The sequence below is a fragment of the Adiantum capillus-veneris genome, chromosome 14 (genome assembly GCF_014529385.1).
Source record: "Adiantum capillus-veneris isolate H3 chromosome 14, ASM1452938v2, whole genome shotgun sequence".
In the NCBI taxonomy this organism is placed as follows: Eukaryota; Viridiplantae; Streptophyta; class Polypodiopsida; order Polypodiales; family Pteridaceae; genus Adiantum; species Adiantum capillus-veneris.
In genome coordinates this window covers 141,746,403-141,773,495 of record NC_140944.1, presented here as the reverse complement: position 1 = coordinate 141,773,495, position 27,093 = coordinate 141,746,403, and the positions used below count along the sequence as shown (strand labels likewise).

The window sequence follows — 27,093 nt, the reverse complement described above, 5'->3', positions numbered from 1 at the left end:
TCCATCTCGCCCTCCTACCTTTGCCGATCCCCCTCGTCCCCCCTCTCCCCCTACTCCCTCACCTCCTCCCCCTCCAATCCTGCAGCCGTCCCAGGACGCAAGGCCCTCCTCGGCTACTAGGAGATCTCTTGGCAACGCCTTTGCCACGAGTCGCTTGGCGAGAGAGGGACAACCTTTCTTGCCACCCCCTCTTCTGGTACAGACATCTCCATTTGCAGCAGTTCCTCGTGGTCTGACGAGTTTCGACATTCGTCGTCGTCTTTGGGATTTCTTTGCCTACGACTTTACATGGTTTCTCGGCGACCCCTCACCAAACCTTAAGGCAACCTGCTTCAGAGTTCATGTGTTTTTCCTTGCAGCTAGGGGGATAGAGGCCTTGGAATCAGCAGTTCAGTTGGCTTCTCTTTTCCCTTATGTGGTAGGCACCAGGCTGAGTGGACTATAGACTCAGTGTTTGAGTGGCTGCAGACACAGACCCTAGAGTTCTCTCATCATATGGGAGACCTAGGGGTTACAGACTTGCTTCAGACTCTTTGGCCATTGGCCAAGTTTGTTGTGACACCTCCAGACGCAGTAGGATGTAGACACATTGTGGTTCACTTTTTTGCTGACACGCACAGCCCGCCATGCTATGTACACATACATGAGGACTTCTGGATAGAGGAGGTTTCTTTACACACGGCTCGGTCTACTTGGGCTTGGGCTAGACACTCTTTGCAGTCACGCCTATCTTGAGGACGCTCGGATGCAGATTACTCCCCATCCAAGCCTGCCTCTAAGATAGAACGGTTAGCTGTTGCGGCAGCATCAGTTCTTTCTCGCTCCCAATGAGGATCGTCTCATGGAACGTACAGGGATTAGGTGGGCCCCAGTTTCAGCGTCAGAGAGGTCGGCTGCATCAGGAGCTTCAACGATGCCTTGTGGGAGGAGAGATTGACCTTCTTATGCTACAAGAGCATCATCTGTGTGAGAGTCGCATTAGACGTTGTGGTCAGCTTTTGCGTGGATGATCTGAGACTTTTTGGTCAACTGCATTTGGACCTGGAGGCATCCAGGGCGGGGCATGTATGACTATTGTGGATTCTTTGCAGCAGGCCATTGTGGGCAAAGGGATTAATGTGCCAGGCAGGGCTCAGTGGATCACTATGCAAGTTCAGGGTTGTCTCGTGGGCTTCCTGAACATCTATGCGCCCAATGTGGCAAGTGCACATGCAAAGTTTTGGTCTCAGATTGTTAAGTCTCTGCCGCAGGCAAAGCAATGGTGCATAGGGGGTGGGGTGACTTCAACATGTTGGAGGAACCCTCTGACAGGATTAGTGGCAGCCATACTATTGTGCATGGAGTTGAGCTGGTAGCTTGGGAGAGGTTTTGTATGACTGCGGGTTTCAGATGTGTGGCAGCATTCTAGCTTTGAGAGGCCCCTAGACAGCCTGGCCTTCTCTCATTCGGCCCGCAGAGTGGGAGGCGTGAATCTATCTCGGATAGATCGCTTCTACACTAGTGACCCCTTCTGTGACTTGGGTGGGACAATTGGCATTCTGGCAGGGACTTCATTTTCGGACCATGCACCCAGTCATCCTTACAGTGACTGATAGGCAGAGGAGGGGGAGCACGATGCTACGCATCCCTTGAGAGGGTCTTGCTGGACTCAACGCTCAGAGAGCGAGTGGAGGCTCTTTGGACAGAGAGCTTAGATATGCAGGATTCTCCTGCTGACAGAGTGGCCTCAGGACTTGCTCAGCTTAGTCGATTCTTTCTTCAGGAGTCTTCGGCTCGCCTAGCTGCAACGAGAGAGGAGGAGCAAACGTCTACGACGAGGTGTTGCTTCCTTGCAGAGGATGCAGGAGCAGCATCCAGATAGTCCTTGGTTGGAGGAGCAGTTATAGCAAGCTCGCCAGGAGCTCGTCAGCACAGAGGAGAGGCGCCATGAGTTTTCTTTCCATCGACAGGCATCTCAGTGGACCCAGGTGGGTGAGAGAGTGACAAGCACTTTCTTTGAGGCAGTGGGAGTCGGGACCCCGGCATACGCATGCCAAGGTCAGCCAGTTGAGGAGGCCCGAAGGGTCAGTTGATTCAGAGCCAGAGGACATGCGTGCAGTTGCTACTGACTTCTACCGTGATCTACTGTCTGTAGAGTGTCAAGATGCATGCAAAGAGCAGGTGTGGGCACAGATGCCTTGTCTTGTGACTGAGGAGATGCACCAGAGGCTTGAGCTACCTCTTCAGCTAGAGGAGCTACACACGGCTAGCACTCCCCCGTGGTAGCTATCCAGGTGAGGATGGCTCGACTCCCAGCTTTTTCTTGGAGTACTGGGACTTGCTTGGTACAGATCTTTGCAGTGCTTTTCAGTTCATCCTGCACACAAGAGCGATGCCTGACAGCATGAGTGAGGGCCTGATCTACCTCATTCCCAAGGAGGATGGCTCCTTGGATGAGATTTAACAGTGATGCCCCATCACCATCCTCAACTCAGCCTACAAAACTCTTGCCAAGGCTTTGAGTTTGAGGATTCAGCCACTTCTAGAGAGCATTATACATGGGACACAGACAGATTTTGTCAAGGAGCGTAGTATTCTTGACAACATCTTTACTTTTTGGGAGGCTTCTGCCCTCGTGCAGCTCCGTGGTGAGGATCTGGTGATACTTCTTCTCGATTTTGAAAAGGCCTACGACAGAGTTGACTGGGACTTTTTGGAGGGCACTCTACGCAGGATGTGCTTCTCAGATTCTTAGATCAGAGGGGTGTCAGCTTTGTACAAACGGGCACACAGTCAGGTACGTTTGTCAGGAGGTAGAGGTAATCGTTTCATGCTCACACGGTCGGTCAGACAGGGCTGCCCTCTTGCCCCCTTCCTCTTTCTGTTCTATGCTGAGGCGATGAGCGGTTTCACAGCAGGTTGGTTTACGTGGCTTAGCGCTCCCTATACGGGGAGATGAGCTACTGGACGCTGAGTTTGCAGGCGACTCAGCCTTGTACTTGGATGGCCAGGAGGCCAAACCTTCACAGGTGTGAGCAAGCTCTGGAGATTTTTTGTTGTGCATCAGGTGCACTCGTCAACTAGAGAAAGACAGTGACTTTCTTGGTTGGTAGTGCTCCTATGCCTGATTGGATGCCAGGTGAGGGTTTCAGGTGGATTCCCCCAAGGACTGCAGTTCGGTACTTGGGCTGTCAAGTTGGTTTGGACTTGTCTTCCGAGCAACAGGTTGCTCCCCTCCTCCTGTCTATCAGGAGGAAGTTGTTACATTGGAGCTCCGCACGACTTTCTCTGGCAGGCACAGTTGTAGTGGCCAACCAAGTGTTGTTGGCTACTATGTGGTACATCACTTCTTGCTATATCTTTTCGAGTTCTTGTATGAGCCAGGTAGAGAGACTGATCAGGAACTTCCTTTGGTCAAGGCGTGACACTCAGATAGCCCATGCCAAAGTGGCATGGCAGGTCATCATTCTTCCTTGTTCTTAGGGAGGATTAAGGATCATAGACCCAACACAGCAGAACAGAGCTCTTCTTGGGAAGTTTATCGTCAGAGGACTTCTTCCAGGAGAGGAGCCTTGAAAGGAGTTCTTGCTTCAGCGGCTTAGTACTTGTTGTCTCAGGCTGGAGGCCCCTGGCGACCCTCGACTAGATGGATTTTCACAGAGATGCACAGAGTTGGCTTGAGCAGGAGACTGGAGGAAAGCTTTGCTGTGAGTCTGCTCCGATCTTGGGAGCAACTGTGGAGAGGACCGGAGGAGCAACGTCAGCCTACTTGTAGGAAGGAGCGTCTGAGACAGCCCCTTGTTTGGAACCCCATGGTTAGCACTCAGAGAAGTTGGCCTCATGTTTCCTGGGGTCCCATGGCAGAGGGTCCAGCACGCACTTTAGGTGACTGGCTACAGTTTTCAGGCTTGACAAAGGAGCTTCAAGGCATTCAGCTACAGGGCATGAGAGGGGTGCAGAGCATGTGTCGGGACATCTCAGAGGCAATACCAGCTGAGTGGCTCACACCTCTCGAGTCAGCAACGCCCAGATGGATGGGAGCCTTCACGCGACTGGAGGTTCACATCTCGGTTCGGGCTTGCTCATAGACTATACCCTCCCTGTTTTCCGAGCTACAGGGTGAGGGACGCTTACGCCGAGTTGCAGTAGAGGCCCAACAGGTAGTAGAGTGTTGTTTTCAGAGGATCCGTGTGGTGGGCATCTATGGGAGGACTTGTGTAATAGATCCCGACCCAGCAGCTCTTGAGACTGGCCACTGGAGACTGTGGGCTTAGAAGAGTTGTCCACTGGCACGAGTACAGTGGGATCCTCGAGAGTGGCTTTGGAGGGACCCTTTCTCCTCAGCAGATCATCTAGGTGTCCCTTTCTTTCAGTACACTTCGATTGGGACATCACATACTGGCAGCGCAAAGAGAGGCTCGTCCTACTGCAGCACCTCATTGGCAAGAGGAGGGTCTCACAGCTGAGTTCTTGGCAGCTTTTTGGGAGAGGTTGTGGGACTCCAGACAGCCGAGGCGAGTCACTTTGTTCCAGTGCCTGGTTGGCTGGTTGCACACCGAGCTACAGCAGTTGGGAGCTGGCTTGTACATGGTGGTCTCTCGGTCGCATGTGCAACTTGTGACCATCTTGTGGAGAGTCAGCATCACTGTCTTTGGGACTGTCCTTTGGCATAGCAGGTGTGGCTTCGTGTTTTTCAGCTGATGCCAGCTCTTTCTACAGCTCGGCAGTACATTGGGGGGCAGCTGCTTGGTCCACTCTCACAAGCCCGGCACTTCAGTTTGAGCACTTCAGGATGATAGTGATGCAGAGGAATCATCCTACACTCCAGCCTGCTATAGAACTTACTCCACACGAGTGGTGCAGTGAGAGAGAGGAGTGTTGGAAGCTCATCAACGGCCTGACACTCTGGTTCATCTGGCGGGCCCGCTGCTTCCGCATCTTCGAGGCTCGCCCTGTACCACCAGCAGAGACTGTCCAGAATCTTTGGCTAGAGCTGATCCATACTCTCAGAGGATAGTTCGAGAGACTCCAAGGCAGCTCAGACCGTATACGAGCGCAAAGAGGCTTTTCTTCGACTCCGGTGTCCTGGGCCTTTTTTCACCATGGTCCAGGGTGTGCTCAGATGGCACTACCGTCCACCTATGTGGCTTTTCCCTCCTCCCATCTCTTGATTTAGCCTCATTGTACATATGCTGTTTTTTCATTGGGAGAGTCTTCCCATCATGATTGTTGTAGCCCTCTCTTGTAGAGGTGGTTGTAGCTCTATGGGCAGTTTCATTAAGTAATAGAAGGATCTTTTTCTAGAAAAAAGAAATGATATATGGAAATATATGAGGGCACCCGGACAAAGTGGGCGGCCGGCCCCAAACTCAGGCGGTCGGACTAGGTACAACCTAGACTACAGGTGGCCAGCCCGAAGACATACTAGCCGTACAAGTATGCCCTAGACCTATGAAGCAGCAGAGTGGTGTAAGTCTAACAGACCATGAGTATCGCATGAAGATGGCTCATGGCGAGGATGCAGATGTATGGAATCAGATGGTTCTTGACTTGACACTCGAGCTAGCTGATTAAACAGGACATGCCTCATGTACTTGTTTCGCTTTGTAATGAGACTTCTGTAAATAATGAGTTTACAATACCAATTGTTACTGCTTTGAAAATGTTTTAAGATACAAAGTCTTCTGATGTCGACTTTTATAAGTGTATACCATCTGCTTGGTTTGATTCATTAGTACTTGGTACTTCTGTCACTGAATTTCGTGAAAATGTTTCATGTTCTTCTATTGAGCTTCAAGATTCTGACGAATCCACCCTTATCCAAGAAATCATGACTGATTTCAAGGATGTTTTCCTGACGATCTACCTCCTGGCTTGCCGCCTTCGAGAGGAGTAGATTATGTCATTGAACAGGTGGCTGGTAGTCAGCCTTTTTCAAAGCAACCCTATCGGTTTAGTAAAACCAAGGAGGACGAGATTAATGCTAGCTGAAGGATTATCTCGACAGGGTTTTCTTCGGCCAGGTAAATCCCGATGGGGAGCCCCTGTGTTACTTTCTCGAAAGAAGGATAACGCTATGCGCTTTTGCATGGATTACAAGGGGTTGAATAAGCTCACTGTAAAAAATAAGTATCCACTCCCACGTATGGATGATCTGATAGATCGACTCCATGGAGCATTGTAATTTACAAAGATAGACCTACGATCAGGTTATCACCAGATACGAATCAAACTGAAAGATGTTCCTAAAAGAAGTTTTCATACGCGTTATGGTCACTATTAATTTTTGGTCTTGCCTTTTGGTTTAACCAACGCTCCGGAACGTTTCAGCAGATAATGAATGATCTGCTGAGACCGTTTCTAGGTAGCTTCATTGTTGTATTTCTCGATGACATCTTGATTTACAGTCGGAGTTTGTCTGAGCATTTGCTGCATATACGCACTGTTCTTGAGGTACTACGAGCTGAGAAGCTTTATGCTAAAGCTTCTAAGTGCGAATTCTTTAAGAAAGAGCTTCTGTCTTTGGGTCATATTATTACTCGCGATAGAATTCACGTTGACTCTGAAAAAATGGATGAAGTGTGAAAATTGGCCCATTCTGAAGAATATGCGCCAAGTAAAGTCCTTTCTAGGCTTTATAGGATTCTTTCACAAATTTATCAAGGATTACTCCACAGTTGCTGCTCTGCTTACGCAACTTTTAAAAGGAGGGGTGAAAGGACCAAAGACTTCGCGTCCTCACCGTAAACGAGAGTTTTCGGACACTAAAGCACTTGGTGACTACTGCGCCGATATTGCATATTCTGGATCCTAGCACGCCATTTGTAGTTGAAACAGATACTAGTGATTATGCGACTGGTGCAACGTTGTATCAAGATAGACGTCTTGTTGTGTTCGAAAGTAAGAAACTTTTTGTCGCTGAGATGCATTATCTAACGTATGAAAAAGAGCTTTACACCGTAGTCCACGCTTTGAGGAAGTGACGACACTATTTGTACGGCTCTACCTTTGTTGCATGGACTAATCATCACTCTTTGCGTTATGTCTGTGATCTCAGAGGCCAGAAGGCCAAATGGGTTGAGCTTATACAAGAGTTTGACTTTGATATCTGTTACTAAAAGAGATCCAGCAATCGAATTGCTGACGCACTCGACCTTTATTCCCGAAGTTTATGCCTTGTCAATGGCTAAGATCTCGACGAATTTATATCTCTCTCTCCGAGGGCTATCTCGTTCCAATAGCTATTTTGGCAAGATATGGAGCGAGGTCGAAGCAGGGCATGACTCGTATATAAGCTTGGGTGATCCGGAGATTCAAGTGAGTCGTGCTAGAAGGATGAGACAGCGACAATATTCCATTAGAGGTGGACTATTGTTTAGGAATGGAAAAGTCTGCGTGCCAGAAATCGATGAGGTTCGCAAAGGATTTTGTTCGAATGCCATGATGTTCCTAGCGTTGGGCACCCAGGCATCCAAAGAACTTTAGCATTGGTCAAACGATATTTCTGTTGGCCAAGGATACGCTCTTACATAGAGAGCTATGTGAAGAGATGCACTCAGTGTCAAATCAATAAGGCAATTGGCCTGCTATATCCATTGGAAATCCATGATGCCAAGTGGCAAAGTATTTCTATGGATCTCATTGTTGGTTTGCCAAATACTAGTCATGGCAATGGTGCCATTTGGGTTGTGGTCGATAGACTCACAAAAATGACGAAGTGTATACCAACAAAGTCAAAAGGAAAAAGCCATGACTTGGCGGTTTTATTTGTCGATTAGCTTTATAAGCTGGATGGTTTGCCAGAGAATATCGTCAATGATCGAGATACCAAGTTCACTCGGCAAGATGTGTTCGCTCACCTTCGGACGAAGTTGAGTATGTCGTCCTCTGATCATCGACAGTCAGACGGACACACTGAAAACATGAACCCGACATTAAAGGACATGTTGAGGGCTTACGTCTCTCACAGACAGTCTGATTGATAAAGGTGCCTTCCACAATTAGAGTTTGCCTACAATAATAGCAAGCATTCTGCTACTGGATTTAGCCCATTCATGTTGATGTACGGATTTGAACCTAAATCCCATATTGGGCTTAGAGAACGTCAAAGATCGTCACGCTCAAGATTTCTTGTATGACATGCACGAAATGCTCGAATTGGCTAAGGATAGTATAAGAACCGGCTCGTGATCGAGTTTTGCTAATCAAAAGAGATCTTCAAGGACTCTAGAGGTGGAACAATGGGTCTATCTGAAGAAACCCAAGGGTTCCAAGACTATGGGAATTGGAAAGCATTATAAGCTAGATATTGTGGTCCATTCTTGATCACAAAGAAAATTGGCCAAGTTGCCTATAAACTGGCTCTTCCTTGGATGTTAGTGTACATCCAGTGTTTCATGTCATCCGCCTTAAAGAGTAGTAAGGCGAAGCCGATGTTGTTGTGCCTATCAAGGAAAAAGTATGGCAAGATATGAAAACTGAAAATATTCCTCAAGAACCAAAGGCTGTTCTAGATCATCGTACCCGTCATTGGTGCCAAAAAGCTTATGATGAGCACTTAATTAAATGGAAGGGTCAATCAGAAAGGTTTGCTACTTGGGAATCAGTTCAAGCTTTGAAAGCTCGGTATCCCCACTTCATTGATGAGTACATCAATGGTTCTTAAGAGGGGAAGTATGTTATGTCCCGCTCCGGCTAAGACACCGTCAAGATGGGCGTCCAGTGTCCAGGCGGACGTAGTGTGAACCCTACTAGCGGCCACTTTTATAAAAGGGAGGCCAAGGCCTCATTGTTAGTTATCGACCCCCACTGGCAAAGTGCCAGTGGTTAGCCCGTGAGGCCGCCTATCTTTCAAAGGCAACTGTCATCCACTTTCTTAGGTAGCCAAGCAATTGTTACTCTATGTTGAAGTTTTTTTACCCTGCTCTTTTCAATTCAATTCTCAGTTTTTGCCCATGTGGCTAGTTGTATATGGTTCTTCAAATGTTGCCTTCAGGCCTGCTATGTATTTCACTCATGCAGTTGCCCTCAGAATTGGTACCATTTGGGCATTCTTAGGGGTTTTTCAAGTGATAGAAATCAGCTCCTTTGTGTGTGTATGGAGAGAGAAATGAAATGAAATGAAATGTTCTATTAAACGTCTTCAAAAGGCCAAAATGACCTATCAGACCACAGAGAGAGAGAGAGAGAGAGAGAGATACCCATGTTAGAAGTCTACCATGTACATTCTGCTTTCCAGTCACAGTTTCGAGGGCGACCAAGCCAAAACTGAACACATCAACCTTTTCACTCAATGCACCGTGGAGAGCATACTCAGGGGCCAGATATCCTCTTCATGACAATGAAACACAGTAAGAAAACTTGAGTAATTTCTAAGTTGCGATCAAATTGCAAACCTGCTAAGTGCTTACATTGTCCCAGCCACCCCCGTGTTGACATGAGATGCATTATCCTTCACAAGTCTAGCAAGCCCGAAGTCAGCAATGACAGGATTTAACTGGTCATCCAAAAGAATATTGCTCGGCTTGATATCCCTATGGATAATTCTAGTGTGAGATTCCTCATGAAGATAAGCCAATCCTTTAGCCATCCCAAAAACAATGTTGAACCGAGTTGACCAATTCAATATAGTATTGCCTCTTGGTTCTCCTTCAGATCACACCACATCAGATTCAGCAGATTAGTTCGCTACATGATACATTGAATGTATTATTTAGTTTACAAAAAGTAAACAATCGATATTATCCTTTAGAAAAAAACACAACAAGCTTACCAGATAGAAGAAAATCCAAACTTTTATTTGGTAGATACTCGTACACCAATATTCTCTCAGGACCTTCCACACAGCATCCCAACAATCTTATGAGGTTCTTGTGCTGCACACTTGTTATGAGGCTGACTTCATTAAGAAACTCTTGCTTTCCTTGTTGTCCTCCAATAGTTAGCTTTTTTATTGCAACTCGTTCTCCATTTGACAGTGTACCCTAAAATTGCACAAAACCGAAGGTGACAAAGGTGATAAAATGTAATCTTTATAATTCTCAAGGATATTTCATTACACATCTAGGTTGTCTAAGTACGACATATCACTATGACGTCGATGTCATTGTCAGGTGTGAGAGACCTCATTATCATAGCCCAATCTCTCTAAAGTAAACACAGAAATTTGCAGAGACAGGAGGAAATGAAGTGAAGTGATGGAAGTTGCAGAGAGAAATTGAAAAAAATCAAGCCTACCGGAAGGGTGGATATCCTTTTCTAACAGGCTGGTGCCCATAAAGGTCTATGATGAAGCTCTTCGTTACTGAAAATTATAAAAAGGGTGGGAACAGTTGCCTGTTTAGTCACAAACCCTCTGCTCGATCCACTACAATAGCATGCTGGGCAAAAGAAACATATCCAAGAAACATATCCAAGACTGAAACAAAACCAGAAAGAAATGGAAAGCCAACAAGAGACACGTTAACAAGAATGCCCTCAGCTGAGAAACTTAAGCTTATAGTAATAATATCATATTAGCCGCCTGTCACCATGTCAGCTATCCCATGTTGCTCCTTCCGCAAGTTGCAAACCTGACAGTCCCAAACATTGTGTATACTGGCAACTGCATCCAGGTGCTTTGCTTGGGCATGGAGCTCCGGTTGTTTCAATGAATCGGGGCATAACTCTGATAGTGAAACTGCTCCACAACTGATTCAGCCCATGATTAATCTAGCAAGCTGGTCGATACTCCACTTCTACAGCAAAAGCAGTCCCATAGTGAAAACACAACGCTTGTGGCAGACCGCGAATTACCTAACTTACCACCCGAAATCAATTCACAAAATCCCAAATGTCCACAAGAAGGAATGGGGTCACTAATCTCCCTTTTTTGCATCACATTAAATTCATGTGGCCAAATTACTCCAAGACCCTACACGCTCGCTGCTGCGCAATATCTCTTGTAACAAACTGCTGACGTGTCAAAGCCTAAAGAATGGAGCCAACTTACAGATGTGGCCGAGGAGCCTAAACCCTAAGAAGAACAAGTAACAGAAGAAGTGTCACAAAGTGCCCGAGAGTAGAAAACCCTAACCCTAATTTCTGCCAGAAACCCTAACTGCTGAAACCCTAATTCTGAAAACCCTAACCCTAAAACCTGCAAACCCTAATTCTGAAAACCCTAACCCTAAAATCTGCAAACCCTAATTCTGAAAACCCTAACCCTAAAACCTGCAAACCCTAATTCTGGAAAACCTAACCCTAAAACTCCAATAGCGTGGCTGATTTCCAAAAATTGCGCTGGCATGATGACGTGGCAAGCTGTACGGATTTCCGTAATTTACGCTGGCAGCTTTTGGCATTGCTTTTTGGACCAGAAGCTTTTGAGTTTGAAAGCTTTTCATGTAAACTGCTTTTTGGACCAGAAGCTTTTGAGTTTGAAAGCTTTTCATGTAAACTGCTTTTTGGACCAGAAGCTTTTGAGTTTGAAAGCTTTTCATGTAAACTGCTTTTTAGGCCAAGGGCCTTTAAATATGAGGCTAGGGCTCATTCTCTGGCATGCTTCCTGGAGAAGGTGCAGAGTCTGGAGTACCGGCTTGTACTGTGTTGATGCACTATAAAGAAATACCGAAAGGGGCGCCAAGGTTTGGGGCCGAATACTCTCTGGGGTGGAATTCCGCCACTCCATGTCGCGTGTCGTCTCTCTCTTTCAGTTCAGTTGTTACTGAAGTGTTAAAAAGTTTGCTCAGTCTGTTCTTTTCTATTGGCACGTGGTGCCCGCCTTGTGACAGTGGTATCAAAGCATCAGGCGTGTGCTTTTCTGAAAGCATACCGGTCCCACAAAAGAGCAGACATAGCTTTATTTGAGGTATCTTCGCCTTCCAACCCGGACTTGTTAGCCCTCGAACCCGGACTTATTAGCCACTCCCACCCTTACTTCATCGCGCATTGGCTCGCTCCCGTCTTCACCGCTCATGTCTTACAGGGCATAAGCCAATTAAGATCACTTGCAAGAGAAGGATCCAGATTTGTTTCAAGTCACTATTTTTCTCAGAAGCAGTGCCATGCAAATGTTGATGTCTACAGCTACCAAGCAGCATACTCCAAGTACTTGGCAAGCTTTCAAGAAAATTTTTGCCCGAAGTTGTATGGTTTCTGACATTTTCCTTCGGAGTGCAACTTTTGGCAAAGTGGGGTATCGTGAAATGCTTGCCATGGAAACCCTAGCAAATTATAACTTGAAATTTCTTGACATCTTTCAGTAGATGTCTCTTCACGATCAGATGACCTTGGAGGTCCAGTGCGATTGCTATATTGGGACTACCATCGCCGCCAAAGAAACACTGTTTGTCCAAGAGCTGATGGACCATGCTGTGCTCGGCTACGACCTCATGGAAGGAACCTAACCCTAATTTTTGGTGCAAGTTTCAAGATGGAAAGTCACTCGACTTTTCGAGCTCGACTGATGTCGAGATTGCTTTTTAAGTTTGAGTTCTGTTTGATCTTGTTTGGTGATCCTGTTTGGAATCTGTTTGAAATGGATGGTATCTGTTTTGAACCTGTTTTGGTGCCGATTTGAAATGTTTGACTCTGGTTTCAATACTAGTTTCATTGATTGGTGATTTTTTTACTCCCGGGTGGAGAAGTGAGAAATATTGTTTTGGTATTGTTTGAACCTCGGAACGACGCAAGCCGATGCTTGGGGAGCGTTTCGTTGTATGCTAGAAAACCTCGGAACGACGTAGGCCGATGCTTGGGGAGCGTTTCATTGTATGCTAGAAAACCTCCGAACGACGCAGGCCAATGCTTGGGGAGCGTTTGGTTGTATGCTTGAACCTCCAAGCGACGCAGACTGCGGTCTGGAGAGCGTTTGGTTGTACAATCCTCTGAGCTCATGGCCCGGACCTTTTTAGGTTATTTGCGGGGGGAGTGATGAGGTAGTCGTTGAGTAGCTTCATACCGCAGACCGTTTGTCTCGGGGGAGTGCTCAGCGGCGCTGTTTGTTGTGTCTTGTAACATGCATATGTAAGCATTTGTGTTGCATTGTGATGTGCCAATTACTGAATATTCCTAATTGGATGAGATTACCTGGGTATGTAATTTTAGTGCATCAAGACACTCGTGAAAGATCAGTACGGTCTGGGTGTGATGGCTAATTTTACTACGCCGGAATATCAAGAGTTCCGATCTAGACGAAAGGAGAAGCTAACTCCTTGATCAAAAGAGCAGAAAGGAGAAGCTAACCCCTTAATAAAAAGAGCAAACTGATTGTCACTCGGAATGACCCTCGGAAATTTTGAGCTAACTTGAGTTGCTTTGTAGATATGCTGTAATCGAGGACGATTACTCTCTTTCAAGAAGGGGAGATGTAACAAACTGCTGACGTGTCAAAGCCTAAAGAATGGAGCCAACTTACAGATGTGACCGAGGAGCCTAAACCCTAAGAAGAACAAGTAACAGAAGAAGTGTCACGAAGTGATGACGTGGTTGCCCGAGAGTAGAAAACCCTAACCCTAATTTCTGCCAAAAACCCTAACTGTTGAAACCCTAATTCCAAAAACCCTAACTGCTGAAACCCTAATTCTGAAAACCCTAACCCTAAAACCTGCAAACCCTAATTCTGAAAACCCTAACCCTAAAACCTGCAAACCCTAATTCTGGAAAACCTAACCCTAAAATTGCAACAACGTGACTACTTTTCGAAAATTGCGTTGGCATGATGACGTGGCAGGCTGTACGGATTTCCGTGATTTACGCTGGCAGCTTTTGGCATTGCTTTTTGGACCAGAAGCTTTTGAGTTTGAAAGCTTTTCATGTAAACTGCTTTTTGGAGCAGAAGCTTTTGAGTTTGAAAGCTTTTCATGTAAACTTCTTTTTAGGCCAAGGGCCTTTAAATATGAGGCTAGGGCTCATTCTCTGGCATGCTTCCTGGAGAAGGTGCAGAGTCTGGAGTACCGGCTTGTACTGTGTTGATGCAATAAAAAGAAATACCAAAAGGGGAGCCAAGGTTTGGGGCCAATACTCTCTGGGGTGGAATTCCGCCACTCCGTGTCGCGTGTCGTCTCTCTCTTTCAGTTCAGTTGTTATTGAAGTGTTAAAAAGTTTGCTCAATCTGTTCTTTTCTATTGGCACGTGGTGCCCGCCTTGTGACATCTCCAATGCCCCACTGGCTACCTTTGCTCGTTTCCCCTCCCTCCTGCCCCGCACCTTCGCCCTCTTTCCCCTTTTGCACCATCGCTGACGCACACACCCCCCCCCCCCCCCCCCCCCCCCCCCCGGGGCAGCTCTCCCTCCACCCCGATCACAGCACCTCTAGCCCGCTCTATCTCCCCACCTTCGCCCCACTCCCACAGCCTGCCCCTCCGCTTTGTACCCGAGCCCCACCAGTTTCCTCCAGCTCCACATTTGATCTCTAAACCCCCCACCCCACTTCTCTCAGCCAATTGTTGACACACCTGACCTTTCCATTTCCTCTTCGCAATTGGGACTTGGCAGTCTCTAGCAACGAGCCACTCGTTGCTGTTCACGAGTTACCCTACAGTGAGATTCCACCCGTCAAGTGATTCAGAATTCTCCCCTCACCGCAATGCCTAGAGGCCTGGTTGGTGGCTTTGACGTGAGCCGCAAGGGGAGTATTATGACCACTCCTTTACACAGATTTACATTGCTCACATGATTATGGTCCAATGTCCGCTCCTTATTATGTATTCATCTATGAGGATTCGTAGCTAGAAATGGAGGCATGGAGAGTAGCAAATCTCTAGCATATCCCGAGCCACCAGACTCCAGAGGATCATGTCATAAACCTTGTGGAAGGAGCACAACCTGTAGTAAGTTTCCACATCGTTTGGACAAGGCTAATGAAGAGGAATTGAGATAGACCTTAAGGAAGGAGCACAACCTGTAAGTTTCCACATTGTTTGAATAAGGCTAATGAAGAGGAGCTAGACTGTCAATTAGTGGAGTTGTTGGATAGGGAGTTTATACGTACCAACGTAAATCCTCAGTGTAAGTCCTTCTATTCCTTCTATTCGTTTATAAGAAGGATAGCTCATCACGGTGATGTGTCACCGTGTGGATTACAAGGCCTCAATAAGATGACACTCAAGAACAGGTGTTCTATGTCTCGCATCAAGTACATCTTGGAGTGTCTCAATGGTGCAAGGGTATTCACACAAGGAAAATAACCAAAATACCCCTTGAGGACTAAAATTCCCACTATGCCCTTGAAAAAATTCCCAATCTACCTCTCTTGATAATAGAAAATATGGAAAAAACAGTAATCTTTTACAAGTTTCTACACAACGCACTCTATTCAACAGATTGAGCATATCAGAATGCAGATTCTCACTATAATGGACTCGAGATAAACTAGCTCGATATTAGCACATGTAAATGTTACCATTTTTGGGTATGTGGGTGATTACCTTTGGCTAGCAACTTTGTAAATATGTGTTTAAGATTTTGTATATTATCTTTGAGAAACTTGGAGCAAATCCTTGTGAAAAATAGCACAAGGGTATTTTGGGAATTTTCCAATTACAAGGTTATTCTAGGAATTTCTACAAATTTGAGCGGTCTTTTGGTAATTTTCCCTTTCGCATATCAACCTACAGAGCGGCTACCATCAAGTCAAGATCACAAAGAGAGACATCATAAGACTGCCTTTAGGCCTGAGCGTGGGCACTACAAGTTCATTGTTATGCCATTCAATACTTGATACGTTTAATCGAATGATGATGCATATTTTGTTGACTTAGTTGCTAGGTGCACTTTTCTCTTTTTGGACGACACTCATTTTCTCTGCTACCTAGGAACAACATGCTATGATGTAGAGAAATTTTTTGCCTGTTTGGATGCTACCCGTCTTTACATTGCGGCTAAGCAGTCAGAATTTGTAAGGTGCAGCAGAATGAATGTTGTATTTTCTCAAGATTAGTGATCTTTATTGCTCAAGGTTCCTTTTAGTTCTTAGGGAAAGAGAGAGCTTTCCGTCTTGTAGAGTGTTGTGATCACGAACAAAGTGAGTGGATATTGTGTGTGCAAGTGAATGAGACTGAGAGAAGGAGAGAGAAGAGATACGACACCGAGAGGTTGTAAAACCCTCCTCCGAAGGCCCCACTCTCGTCGGTGAGAGTGGTCTACTTTGATTGCACAAAGGTGTACAATGCGTATGCAATGGACTGATGCAATGGGACTAAGCTGATGACGACGATAGTGATGACGACGACGACTCGATGGCTGAAATCTGTAGTCTTCTATCTGCTGTTTTTCGGGGCTGTTTCGATGGCTGAAAATGACTGTTTTGACTGCGTTTTTCGAGGCTAAACTTGGGGGAACTGCTGCAACCACTTAGGCTGAATTCTGTTGCGTTTCTATCTGCTGAAATCTGAGATCCTGCTGTTTCTTGAAGGCTGAAAAACGCTGGTCTTAGATGTCCACTTTATGCTGAAAAAAACTGGCAGGGCAGCAGATAAGGCTGCGTTTTTATGGCTGGAAGGCTGAAGTGAAAATGCTAGGCTGCTGGTGGTTTCAATACCAAAAACGCTGGCTTGTGGGGGCTGATCTGTTGGGGCAATATTGCCAGAAGGGGGAGACTTCACGGCGGTGGGTGATGCTGTGGAAAACACCAAGGGGATGGTGGAGGATGGCGATGGATCTGATGCTGAGGGGGTACTACTGAGAAGTTGCCTGTTGAGCGGGAAGCTCCTACTGCCTCTTCTGCCAGAAAGTGCTAACTTGGGTTTGCTTATATATTAACTTAGCAAAATTGCCCTACCTACTTTTGTTGGAAAGTCAGTTAAAAATAATAAGTGAAAATAACCAATAAATAGGAAAATAGGCTAAATGCACTGGAAAATTCCCCTAACTGATGCTAATGGATTCTGATGAGAATTCCGATGATCATGCTGTGTACAACCGGAGGATATGCATCTATGCTAAGTAACTGGGCATGCACGGTCTACGAATAGACTCACAAAAGTGCCAGATCATTGCTAATCTAAACTTGACTTGACTGACTGAACCCTGCTGTGGTGTAGCTTGTCCACGGACACATAGGGTTGGGATGTGTCACGTGACAGAATTATTTCCGACTACACTCATATACTTGGAGCTATAGCATCTCTCCTAATGGTAATCTTCTATATCCGGCCAAGGTAGGTGAGGTAAGAGAGTGGCCTATGCTTGAGATTGCATATGATGTTCAGAATTTTGCATACATTGCCACACCAGTATTTGACATGTTAAAGGTGTCAAGACTCGTTGACAGCGTGTGGTTTTCACCGATGCCCCCGAGAGAGCTTTGAAGCACTCAAGGTTGCAATCACAGTGGCACTATGCCTCATCCTTGCCACTTGGGATGAGCCCTTTGAGGTTTTGGATAGATGAGGTGTTATAATTGAATGATCGTCCAACTGCATCTCTCTCGTAAACAAAATATTGTTGAGGTAAACTATTATGTCTATGATAAGCAATTTCTCTTTATCATACATGCATTAAGACTAAATCATACACCAAAAAGGACGTGCTTGCCTGTCACTCCAATGTGCACTAGGCATAGATTGAAGCAATTTAAGTACTTGGTGATCTATGTGAACCACAAAATCACGCCCATCAATAAAATACTTCCAATGCCATGTGCCTTGCAAAGCTAACCCTATGCGTTGGGTAGGAAAGGCCAATTCTCTCTCTTGAGCATCCTTCTTTTCTCTCTATTCAAGGTGTTAATTTTTTATCATCTTAAAAATAACTATATGGGTTCAAAATATGAAAAGCATTGGCTGCAAGCACTAAATGCATAAGGTCTGTGGAATTATGTGCTTCATGACAGCTAGCTTTTCTTTAGGAACTAATTATGTGTCTTATCTTCTCATAGAGTACCAATTTTACATGATACACTACCAGGTGGTCATAGGGGTATAAATGCTATAATTAAACGATTGAACATGTAACCAGCAAGCCACCGGCGAGGAAGTAGAATCAGTGTAACAATCACCAAACTGAACCCAAAATAGCGAACACTTAAAGTTAGAAGAGAGAACATCACACTTGTAGTCGAGACACCGAGTGACGAAGTTCCACTTCTAGATGCACTCGCCCCGGTCCCCCAAAGTCTTGCGTCCCCTTTCAATACTTCAAGGAGCAATTAGCATCTGTGTGAAACAGTTGATGAAGTATGCTGAGAATCCAAATTATGTAATTTTTCTAGAGAAGCAACCAATTCCAAATTTCTGTAAGATATCTTAGAAGGTCATCAATCAGCCCCTCAAGTCGGCAATGAAAGTAAAGGAAAGAAAAAATCCGACAAGCAACTCTTATTTTTGAGAGAAGAGGACATTGAACGAGCTATAGAGTGGAAAATCAATGAACTACTAAAGCACAGGAAACACTCACCAAAGGGACAACGGAAAAGAGCAGACTTGTTAGGTGCAGCGGAAGTGTTGAAGTATTTAGCTCGGATCTAGTGCTCCGCACAAACACAAGGTACTCTTTACTTCACTTGAAAGAACTTAACTTAACTGAATGAAAGAGAGAGACACAAGAGAGAGAGAAGAGACGACACCAATGTCGGGTCTGAAACCGGCCTATAGTGCGGTAGACTTGGTAGCTAGAGCGCTACCAAGCAGACAGCGACACCCTGAAGGCCCCAAAGACTGGCACTCCTTTCGATATTTCTTTATTCATATTAAACTTGAGAAAAACCTGTAAACCTCTACAGGCTGTCCCACTTTTATCCGGCTGAAATTCCTCTACTCTAACCCGATTTTGGTAACATAACCACAGTAGAAGTCTCCACGGACAAAATCCGGACAAAATCCCAAGTACACGGATGACTTTCCACACACTTTAGAGCACTTTACAAAACCTGACAAGAAATTACAGCACGCTGAATTCTCTGTTTTGCGCTCCGATTCGCGTGCCATTCACTTCTGTGGATAGCCCTTGAGCTCCCGCACCTGCAGGGTCACTTGCCCCTTGAATTAACGAGATACCTCACGGGAAATCTCTCTAAATTGTCCTGCACAAGCACCCAATGCTTTCCTGAGGCTCCCCTTGCAAATAAACGATCCAAACACTACCACCGAGCCCTCACCAAGCTGTCAAAACCTGTCCATGGCTGTAATTGCAGGTTTTTGACCCAATTTTGCCAACATAACGGCGCAAAAATCCCTGTAGGTCAAAAGTATAAGTCAAGGACACTTTCCCTTGCGGTATGGAAGCTTTCCAATGAGCTACAGGTGAATTTCAACATGCTGTAATTCCCTGTTTTGTCATTGTCAGGTGCCCAAAGCCTTGTTTAAGCATCCCACAGCTTTCTCGAGGCTCCCTTGGCAATGTCCTACAGTTTAGGTGTGAAACCCTAAACCTGCAGAAGAAAAAAGCAAGTTGTAATTTTCTGTTTGGATCGTTTTGGGCGGAGCAAACACGTATGAACGTGTGTCAGACGCTCCCGCACGCAATGGGACAGCTCCCCTATAAATCAGATGAGTTATCACGCAAGAAAACTCTCCGTTCTCGCATTCCTTTGCGATGGAACTATGCATACCTGAAGGGGATTAGCAATTAGCTAATCCAGTTCCTATACAGAAGGCTCTTGCCTTGGCAAATGCGCATAAAATCCCCAGAACTGTACATGGTCATCTGAGAAGCCCAACTAGTGGGGCATTACCATATGTGCAAAGGGGAGAGAGAGATGCGCGAGAGCAAATCGTCGTGCTTCATAGAGCAAGGGAGAAGGCAAGCTTTCCATTAAAGTTGTGATCACCTGCACCCACTACTCACACACACATTGTAGCACCCTGTGGAGCAATAACCCCCTCTCAAAATGGGCGCCCCTAGCTGGGATGAGCTTGGCAAGTGCACTTGGAGCCGCCAAGTGTCCAATTTGCCTCTTTTGAGTTAATTTCCTAGAACCCACCAACTTATAAGTGTAGCAAGGGGCCTAAATGACTCTGAACTGAGCCTAGACACCCTTTTACTGCTTAGATTCTAGTGCCGACTGGCCCGACCATCTCGTGGCGACCTGCCCTTCCCAACTACGGGTAAAACTCTCGGTCGTTGGCACACTGGCCACACAATGTCCAGCCATTTGTGAAATCAAAAAAAGGGTCCCAAAAATTAAATAAAAATCATCGCAAAGAAACCAACAACTAAGGTTAGCAGTTACCACGTCCTCGGACAGGGTCCCAAACCCTCAAGAGCCCCCTTGCTCTGTTGCCAGAGCAAGTACTTTCTTTATTCTTGCACAATGCTGATAAAATGATTAAATGTTGAGATGTTGATGCTAATGGGTGTTGATGCTATTGATGTTGGGTACTCGTACTGATGCTACTGACACTAGGTAGTGAGGTACTGAGAGATTCTATGTTAACGACAATGATGTCGACAACCAAGTATTGATGGGTTCTATGTCGACGACAATGACGACGACGACTGAATACTTATGGGTCTATGTCGGCGACAATGACGACGACGACAAGGTACTAATGGGTCTATGTCAATGACGAAATGACAATGATGTCGACGACAAGGTAATGATGGAGTCTATGTCGACAACGATGACGACGACGAGGTTCTTGATGGGTTCTGTGGATCCTTACGTCGAGCTAGGGCACAAGGAGTACTATGTGTTGGGGTACTCTTGACTAGAGAGAGATTGAAGCATGCAAAAAATCTTAAGTTAGAATCTAAGACAAAAGAAACAATTTTGAAAACATTAGAGCAAAAGATGAGAAGAGATCTTTTACCAACCTCTCATATCCTTTTGCAATATTTGCCTCCATCTTCGCAACCTGAGATGACATAATGCTTTCCCACTTTGCCATTTCCTCTTGCAGATAGTTGGCAAATCATTCCTCATATGGCATCTTTTTGAAGGAAAAGCTAAAGCGCCATTTCCTTTCACCATTTGCTTTGAGATCTTTTAAATGTTTGTTTCAAGCAAGTTTTATGCGAGTCTCAATGCTTTGAAAGCGTGTTTTACCTTGCCTATGAGATCGTGACCCATTGGCTAATTCGGGCTTTTGATTACTCTTAGGTGTCTCAGAGGCTCTACGAGGAACATTGATGATGAGACCATGACGCTTTTTGAATGGTGGATAAGGTCAACACGTTTCTCCCAACCTCTATTCCTTTGAGGACATCCTTCATCTACTCGACAAGAGCGAACAAGTGCTCCAATTGTCGAGTAGATGAAGGATGTTCTCAATGGAATAGAGAAACGTGTTAGACTTTATCCACCATATCAAACAGCAAGTAGATGAAGGGTGTCCTCAATGGAATAAAGGATGGGAGAAACATGTTGACCTTATCCACCATTTAAAAAAGCGTCATAGTCATCTATCCCTTGTCCGCAATTGTCGACTAGATGAAGGGTGTCCTCAATGGAATAGAGGATAAGAGAAATGTGTTGACCTTATCCACCATATAAAAAAGCGTCATGGTGTCATCACATCGATGTTCCTCGTAGAGCCGCCGAGACATCTAAGAGTAATCTCGAATTGGGTAATGGGTCACGGTCACGATCTCATAGGCAAGCTAAAACACGCTTTCAAAGCATTGAGACTCGCATAAAACTTGCTCGAAATAAGTATTTAAAAGATCTCAAAGCAAATGGTAAAGGGAAATGGCGCTTTAGCTCTTCAGAAAGATGCCATATGAGAAATGGTTTTCCAACTATATGCAACAAGAAATGGCAAAGTGGGAAAGAAATATGCCATCTCAGGTTGCAAAGATAGAAGAAAATATTGCGAAAGGATATAAGAGGATGGTAAAAGATCTCTTCTCATCTTTTGCTCTTAAGGTTTTCATAATCGTTTCTTTTGTTTTGGGTTCGAACTTAAGATTTTTTGCATCCTTGTGTTGATGGCAAACTGAGGCTTTTTTTATAAACACTGGCTAATGGTGTTTTAGAGAGCTGGCTGGGTATATGACTTGAGCTAATGAGGGTTGACTATCTGGTTATGGGATTCAAGATACTGGGAGTAGTCTAGGATGTCTGCATTTCCTGGGAGTCTCGACTGGCTCTTTGGCATAAAGACCAGGTCTTTGAGTTTAAGGTTTTTTGCTTTGATGGGTTTGGCATTATGATATTTTTTGTTCTATACTGAATACTAAAGATATTATGCTATTTGTCCACCCTTTATGTTTTCTTGGCTAGCAAAACTAGGCATATGATCTGGCTTAGAAAGAGCACATGAAACTATGAGCACCAAGCATGGGCATTTCCGTTGTGAATTACCATAGTTGATTGCTTTAGATCATAAGAGAAAGATTCGATCTCCTCGTTTGCGTGTGTATGATGAACCGTTTGGCACTCCGTCTCTTCGTTCATCTACATTGTATGCACAGTCTTTTAGGAAAACAAGATTTTTTCTAGTCACTTTACATGGAATAGGTATGTTCATGTTTTTGTGTTGGAAGTGGTTTCACGAATTTTCAGCCATGGAGATTCTTGAAGAAGGAAGAAGCATGACTCTAGACGAAGTTGAAGCATTGAAGAAGCTACAGAAGACTGTCGCTTTCGGCGCGGCCCAAAGAAGCAAGTGTTGCAGACCTTTATGAAGTTCAAGTACCGCACGACCCACACATCAGAGTGGGCCGGCGAAGAGTCCCTTCCAGGATTCTGGATGCTGTTGGCGATCTCCCTCGACGCCATACAGTTTGTTACCAGTACCTCACTTTGAAAAGGAGGGGATGTCACGTGACACATCCAACCTATGTGTCCGTGGACAAGCTACAACATGACAAGGGTTCAGTTCGGTCAAGTCAGTCTAGAATAGGAAGTGATCTGGCCCTTTTGTGAGTCTGTTAGCAAACCGTGCATGTCCAGACACTTAGATTATATGCATATCCTTTGGTTGCACACAGCATGATCATCAGATTTCCATCAGTAGCATTTTTTCCGTGCATAGACCTATTTTCCCTATTTTTGACATTTTTCACTTCTTATTTTTAAGTGACTTTTGTTGGAAAGTAGGTAGGGAAATTTTGCTAAGTTTGTAGATAAGCAAAGCTAGCGCTAGCACTTTCTGGCAGAAGAGACAGCAGGAGCACCGCTCAACAGGCAACTTCTCAGCAAGACCCCCCATCAACAAGGCTAGTTTTTGCATCTGCAAGGATCTAGCGTTTTCTTCTACAGGCAGCCTGGCGATTGTTGCACAGCAAATCAACCCCGGCAGCAGCAAGACCCATCAAGAAGCCTAGCGTTTTGCATTTGTAGGACAACCGACAGCAACAGGAGACAATTTCAGCCCTAGCGTTTTTGGTTTGCATCACAACCTCAGTTTTTGTAGATCATCGCGACGGAACATCAAGAATCACCAGCGTTTTCAGTAACAGCCCTTAGACACCGCAGATCAAGTCCCGAACCTCGTAGATCTCACCTTCCTGTGGCAATTCCTCGCCGCAAGGTCAGTTTCCGCAAAGTTTGCAGATTCGACCCGAAAAACGCAGATTTCAGCAACTGTGTTTTCAGCGCGTCGTCGTCGCATCGTCATCATCGACATCGTCCCTGACATAGAGTCAGAATTCAGCAGATAAAGATTTACAGATTTCAGCCAGTAGCGTTTTCAGATTTCAGCCCGTCTCGTAGTCGTCCTCATCCTCGTCGACATCGTCGGCGAGTCCAAGCATTGTAGAGATTTGTGCAATCATAAGTAGACCGCTCTCGCCATAGAGAGTGGGGCCTTCCCAGGAGGGTTTACAACATCTCTGGTGTCGTATTCTCTTCTCTCTCTATTCTCAGTCTCATACACTTTCACGGCGCACGCACAGTGTCCATTCACTTGTTTGTGATCATTGCACTCTCTCATTAAGAACGGAAGGCTCTCCCTTCCATAAGAACAAAAAGGAACCTTGAGCACATTATGAAGCACTCATCTTGAGAAAGAACAACATTCATTCCGCTGCACCTTACAAGGAAGGTGAGATCTGCGAGGTTCAGGACTTATTCTACGATGTCTGACTACTGAAAACTGAAAACGTTGATGCTACTGTGGATCTTGTCGTGATGGAGCTGCAAAACGCTGAATTGCTATGCTGATCCAAAAATGCTAGGCTGAAACTGTGTTCTGCTGCAAAAACACTAGCCTCCTGTTGTTGCAAACTGCTAATGCTAAGGCTGATCTGCTGTCTTAGCTAACTCCAGGCTATCCTTGATGAAAAACGCTAGGCTGAACTTGGGTCTCTGGCTGAAAACGCAAGGGTTATCGCCGGTGGGGGGTCTTGTTGAGAAGGTGCCTGTTGAACGCGAAGTTCCTGCTTCCTCTTCTGCTTTGGACTGCTAGCACTGGGTTTTCTTACATATTGACTTAGGCAATTTGCCTTACCCACTTTCCAACAAAAGTCACTTAAAAATAATAAGTGAAAAATGTCAAAAATAGGGAAAATAGGTCTATGCACTGTAAAAATGCTCCTGATGGGTTCTGATGGAAATCTGATGATCATGCTGTGTGCAACGAGAGGATATGCATCTACTCTGAGTGTTTGGACATGCACGGTCTGCGAACAGACTCACAAAAGTGCCAGATCACTTCCTAAATCTAACTGAACTAAACCCATGTCATGAAGTAGCTTGTCCACGTATACATAGGGTTAACTGTGTCACGTGACATCCCCTCCTTTTCAAAGTGAGGTACTGGTACCGAGCTGTATGGCGTCGAGGGAGATCGTCAATAACGTCTGGAATCCTGGAAAGAACTCTTCGCCGGCCCACTGTGATGCGTGGGTCATGCGATACTTGAACTTCATAAGGTCTGCAATGCTTGCTTCTTTGGGCCACACCGAAAGCGACAAAAGTCATTTGTGGCTCCTTCAATGCTTCAACTTCGTCTAGAGTTATGCGTCTACCTTCTTCAAGAATCTCCGAGGATGAAAATTCCTAAAACCACTTCCAACACAAAAACGTGAACATACCCATTCCATGTAAAGTGACTAGAAAAATTCTAGTCTTCCTAAAAGACTGTACATGGAATGTAGATGAGCATATAGACAAAGTGTCAAACCGTTCATCAAACACACGCAAACAATGGGGTCGAATCTTGATTTTCTGATCTAAATCAATCAACTCTGGCAAAACACAATGGAAATGCCGATGCTTGATGCTCAATCCTTCTTGTGCTCTTTCTGATACTGTGTCATGCCAAGGAAGAGACATGGAATGTGAATTCCTTGGGTGCAAACATTTCATCTTTTCATGAGTAATCCGCATACATCTATGCTCATTCATGAGCGAATCGTGTTCATCGTGCAATGTCATGCCTATGAAAAGGGATCACATAAGGACGGTGACTAAAATACATGAAAGCATCACGAATGAAACACTCAAACAATGCGTGCTGACTAATCATTCGTACACATAATACTTCCAGTGGGGGTTCTTTGGACCTCGACTTGAGAGCCAAGATCGGTTCTTTGTGATTGATCGAATCTTCTTGAGAGGGTTCTTTGGACCTCAACTCGAGAGCCAAGATCGGTTCTTCGTGATTGATCGAATATGCAATGAGGTTAGCTTCACTAGAAAAAGTATCAACTAGCACATCATCCTTGTGAACAATCACATCATCTTCATGCAACTCATCATGCTTGTCATTATTATGCAATTCATCATGCTTGTCATTATCATTCAAATCATCATGCAAATCTTCATGTGTGTCATGCTTTGGAGAAGAAGAGACTGAGAGAGTCTCCTTTTCCCGAATCTCTTGCATCTGTGTCTGCACTTGAGAAAAGAGTCGCAACATCTCTTTCATGTGTCGGTCCGTTCATTGCTTGTCTTGCTTTGTTCTCGCGATCAAATTTTGCTTCTCTTTCTTCGCGCTCACGATCAAATTCGGCTTGTCTTACTTTGGCTTCTAAGCGTGCTTGCTCGGGCTTACACGCTATGGCTGTCATTCTTTCTTGGTACTTACAATCAATTTCTGCCTTTCTTTCTGTTGTTCTTGCTTCGCGTTCTAACTTCCTTGCCTCGCGTTCTAACTTGTTGTCCATAAACCTCTGCTCCAACTCCTCCGTTAGTGCAATCCTTGGCGTAGATGGAGAAGAGGGAGGGTCAAAAAAACCTCCTGGTGGAGAAAATTCTTCTTCGCCAACTCCATGCTCATCACCTTCATACAAAGTATACATTCTGCTTCGGGTGATGACCATCCACTGAAGTCTTGGGTTCTGAAGTTCACGAGGAACTTCAATTCTTGTGGGTCTTGGTTCTTGGGTTCTTGAGGGTCTTGAGGTTCTTCTTTAGCTTGCAATTTGTGTTAGAGAAGGATCTTCTCTTCACCCAAGTTCTGCTCTTTTCCGCGGCCGCACCCCTTGGCGGCCTTGCGCTCACACCAAGGTTGCTTTTTCCCACCTTTCGTCAATTGGCCGGCCGCTACGTGCACGGTCCGCTCTCAATGAGTGAAAAGAGAACAAGGGGAGGCTAGACAAGCCCTTCTTTCTTGGGTTTCCTGTCACTCTTCAAAAACACGATTAGGAATCGACACGCCCAAGAGGTCTAGGGTTACATGCGACTGCAACAAGCAAAAAAAAATTATGTGGTTCTTTCCTTGAGTGATACAGAACACTGCCAAATCTCTGATACCAATGTAAGGTGCAGCAGAAGTGAATGTTGAACTTTGCTCAAGATGAGTGCTCCGAACTATGCTCAAGGTCCTTTTACTTACGGAAAGGAGAGCCTTCCGTTCTTTAGTGAGAGAGTGCAAATGATCACAAACAAAGTGATGAACACTGTGAATGAAGGTGCATGAGACTGAGAGATAGAGAGAGAAGAATACGACACCAGACGAGTTGTCAAACCCTCCTCCGAAGGCCCCACTCTCTATGGCAAGAGTAGTCTACTTATGATTGCACAAATCTCTACAATACTTGGACTTGCCGACAATGTCGACGACGATGAGGACGATGACGACGAGACGGGTTGAAATCTGAAAATGCTAGTGGCTGAAATCTGCAAATCTTTATTTGCTAAATTCAGACTCTATGTCGATGACGACGATGCGACGACGACGCGCTGAAAACGCAGATGCTGAAATCTACGTTTTCCAAGCTGAAACTGCAAACTTTGCGGGATCTAACCGTGCGGCGAGGATCTGTTGCAAGAAGGTGAGATCTGCGAGGTTCGGAACTTGTTCTACG

The 27,093-nt window shown here is 45.3% G+C and overlaps 1 protein-coding gene across 2 annotated transcripts in view; it reads right to left on the bottom strand.

Annotated features, from left to right (window-relative positions):
* The window catches only part of LOC147443264 (cysteine-rich receptor-like protein kinase 2), a 91,396-nt gene that overhangs the window by 27,996 nt on the left and 36,307 nt on the right, over positions 1-27,093 (bottom strand). The window contains exons 4-6 of one of the 2 annotated variants that reach the window (XM_086529174.1): positions 9,752-9,962; positions 9,390-9,627; positions 9,197-9,309 (exon numbers count right to left, since the gene is read on the bottom strand). In XM_086529174.1, the coding sequence (XP_086385300.1) occupies positions 9,197-9,309; positions 9,390-9,627; positions 9,752-9,962 (562 nt within the window). Of the gene's footprint in view, positions 1-9,179; positions 9,310-9,389; positions 9,628-9,751; positions 9,963-27,093 lie in introns of both variants that reach the window. The other variant, XM_086529173.1, reaches the window with a different exon arrangement.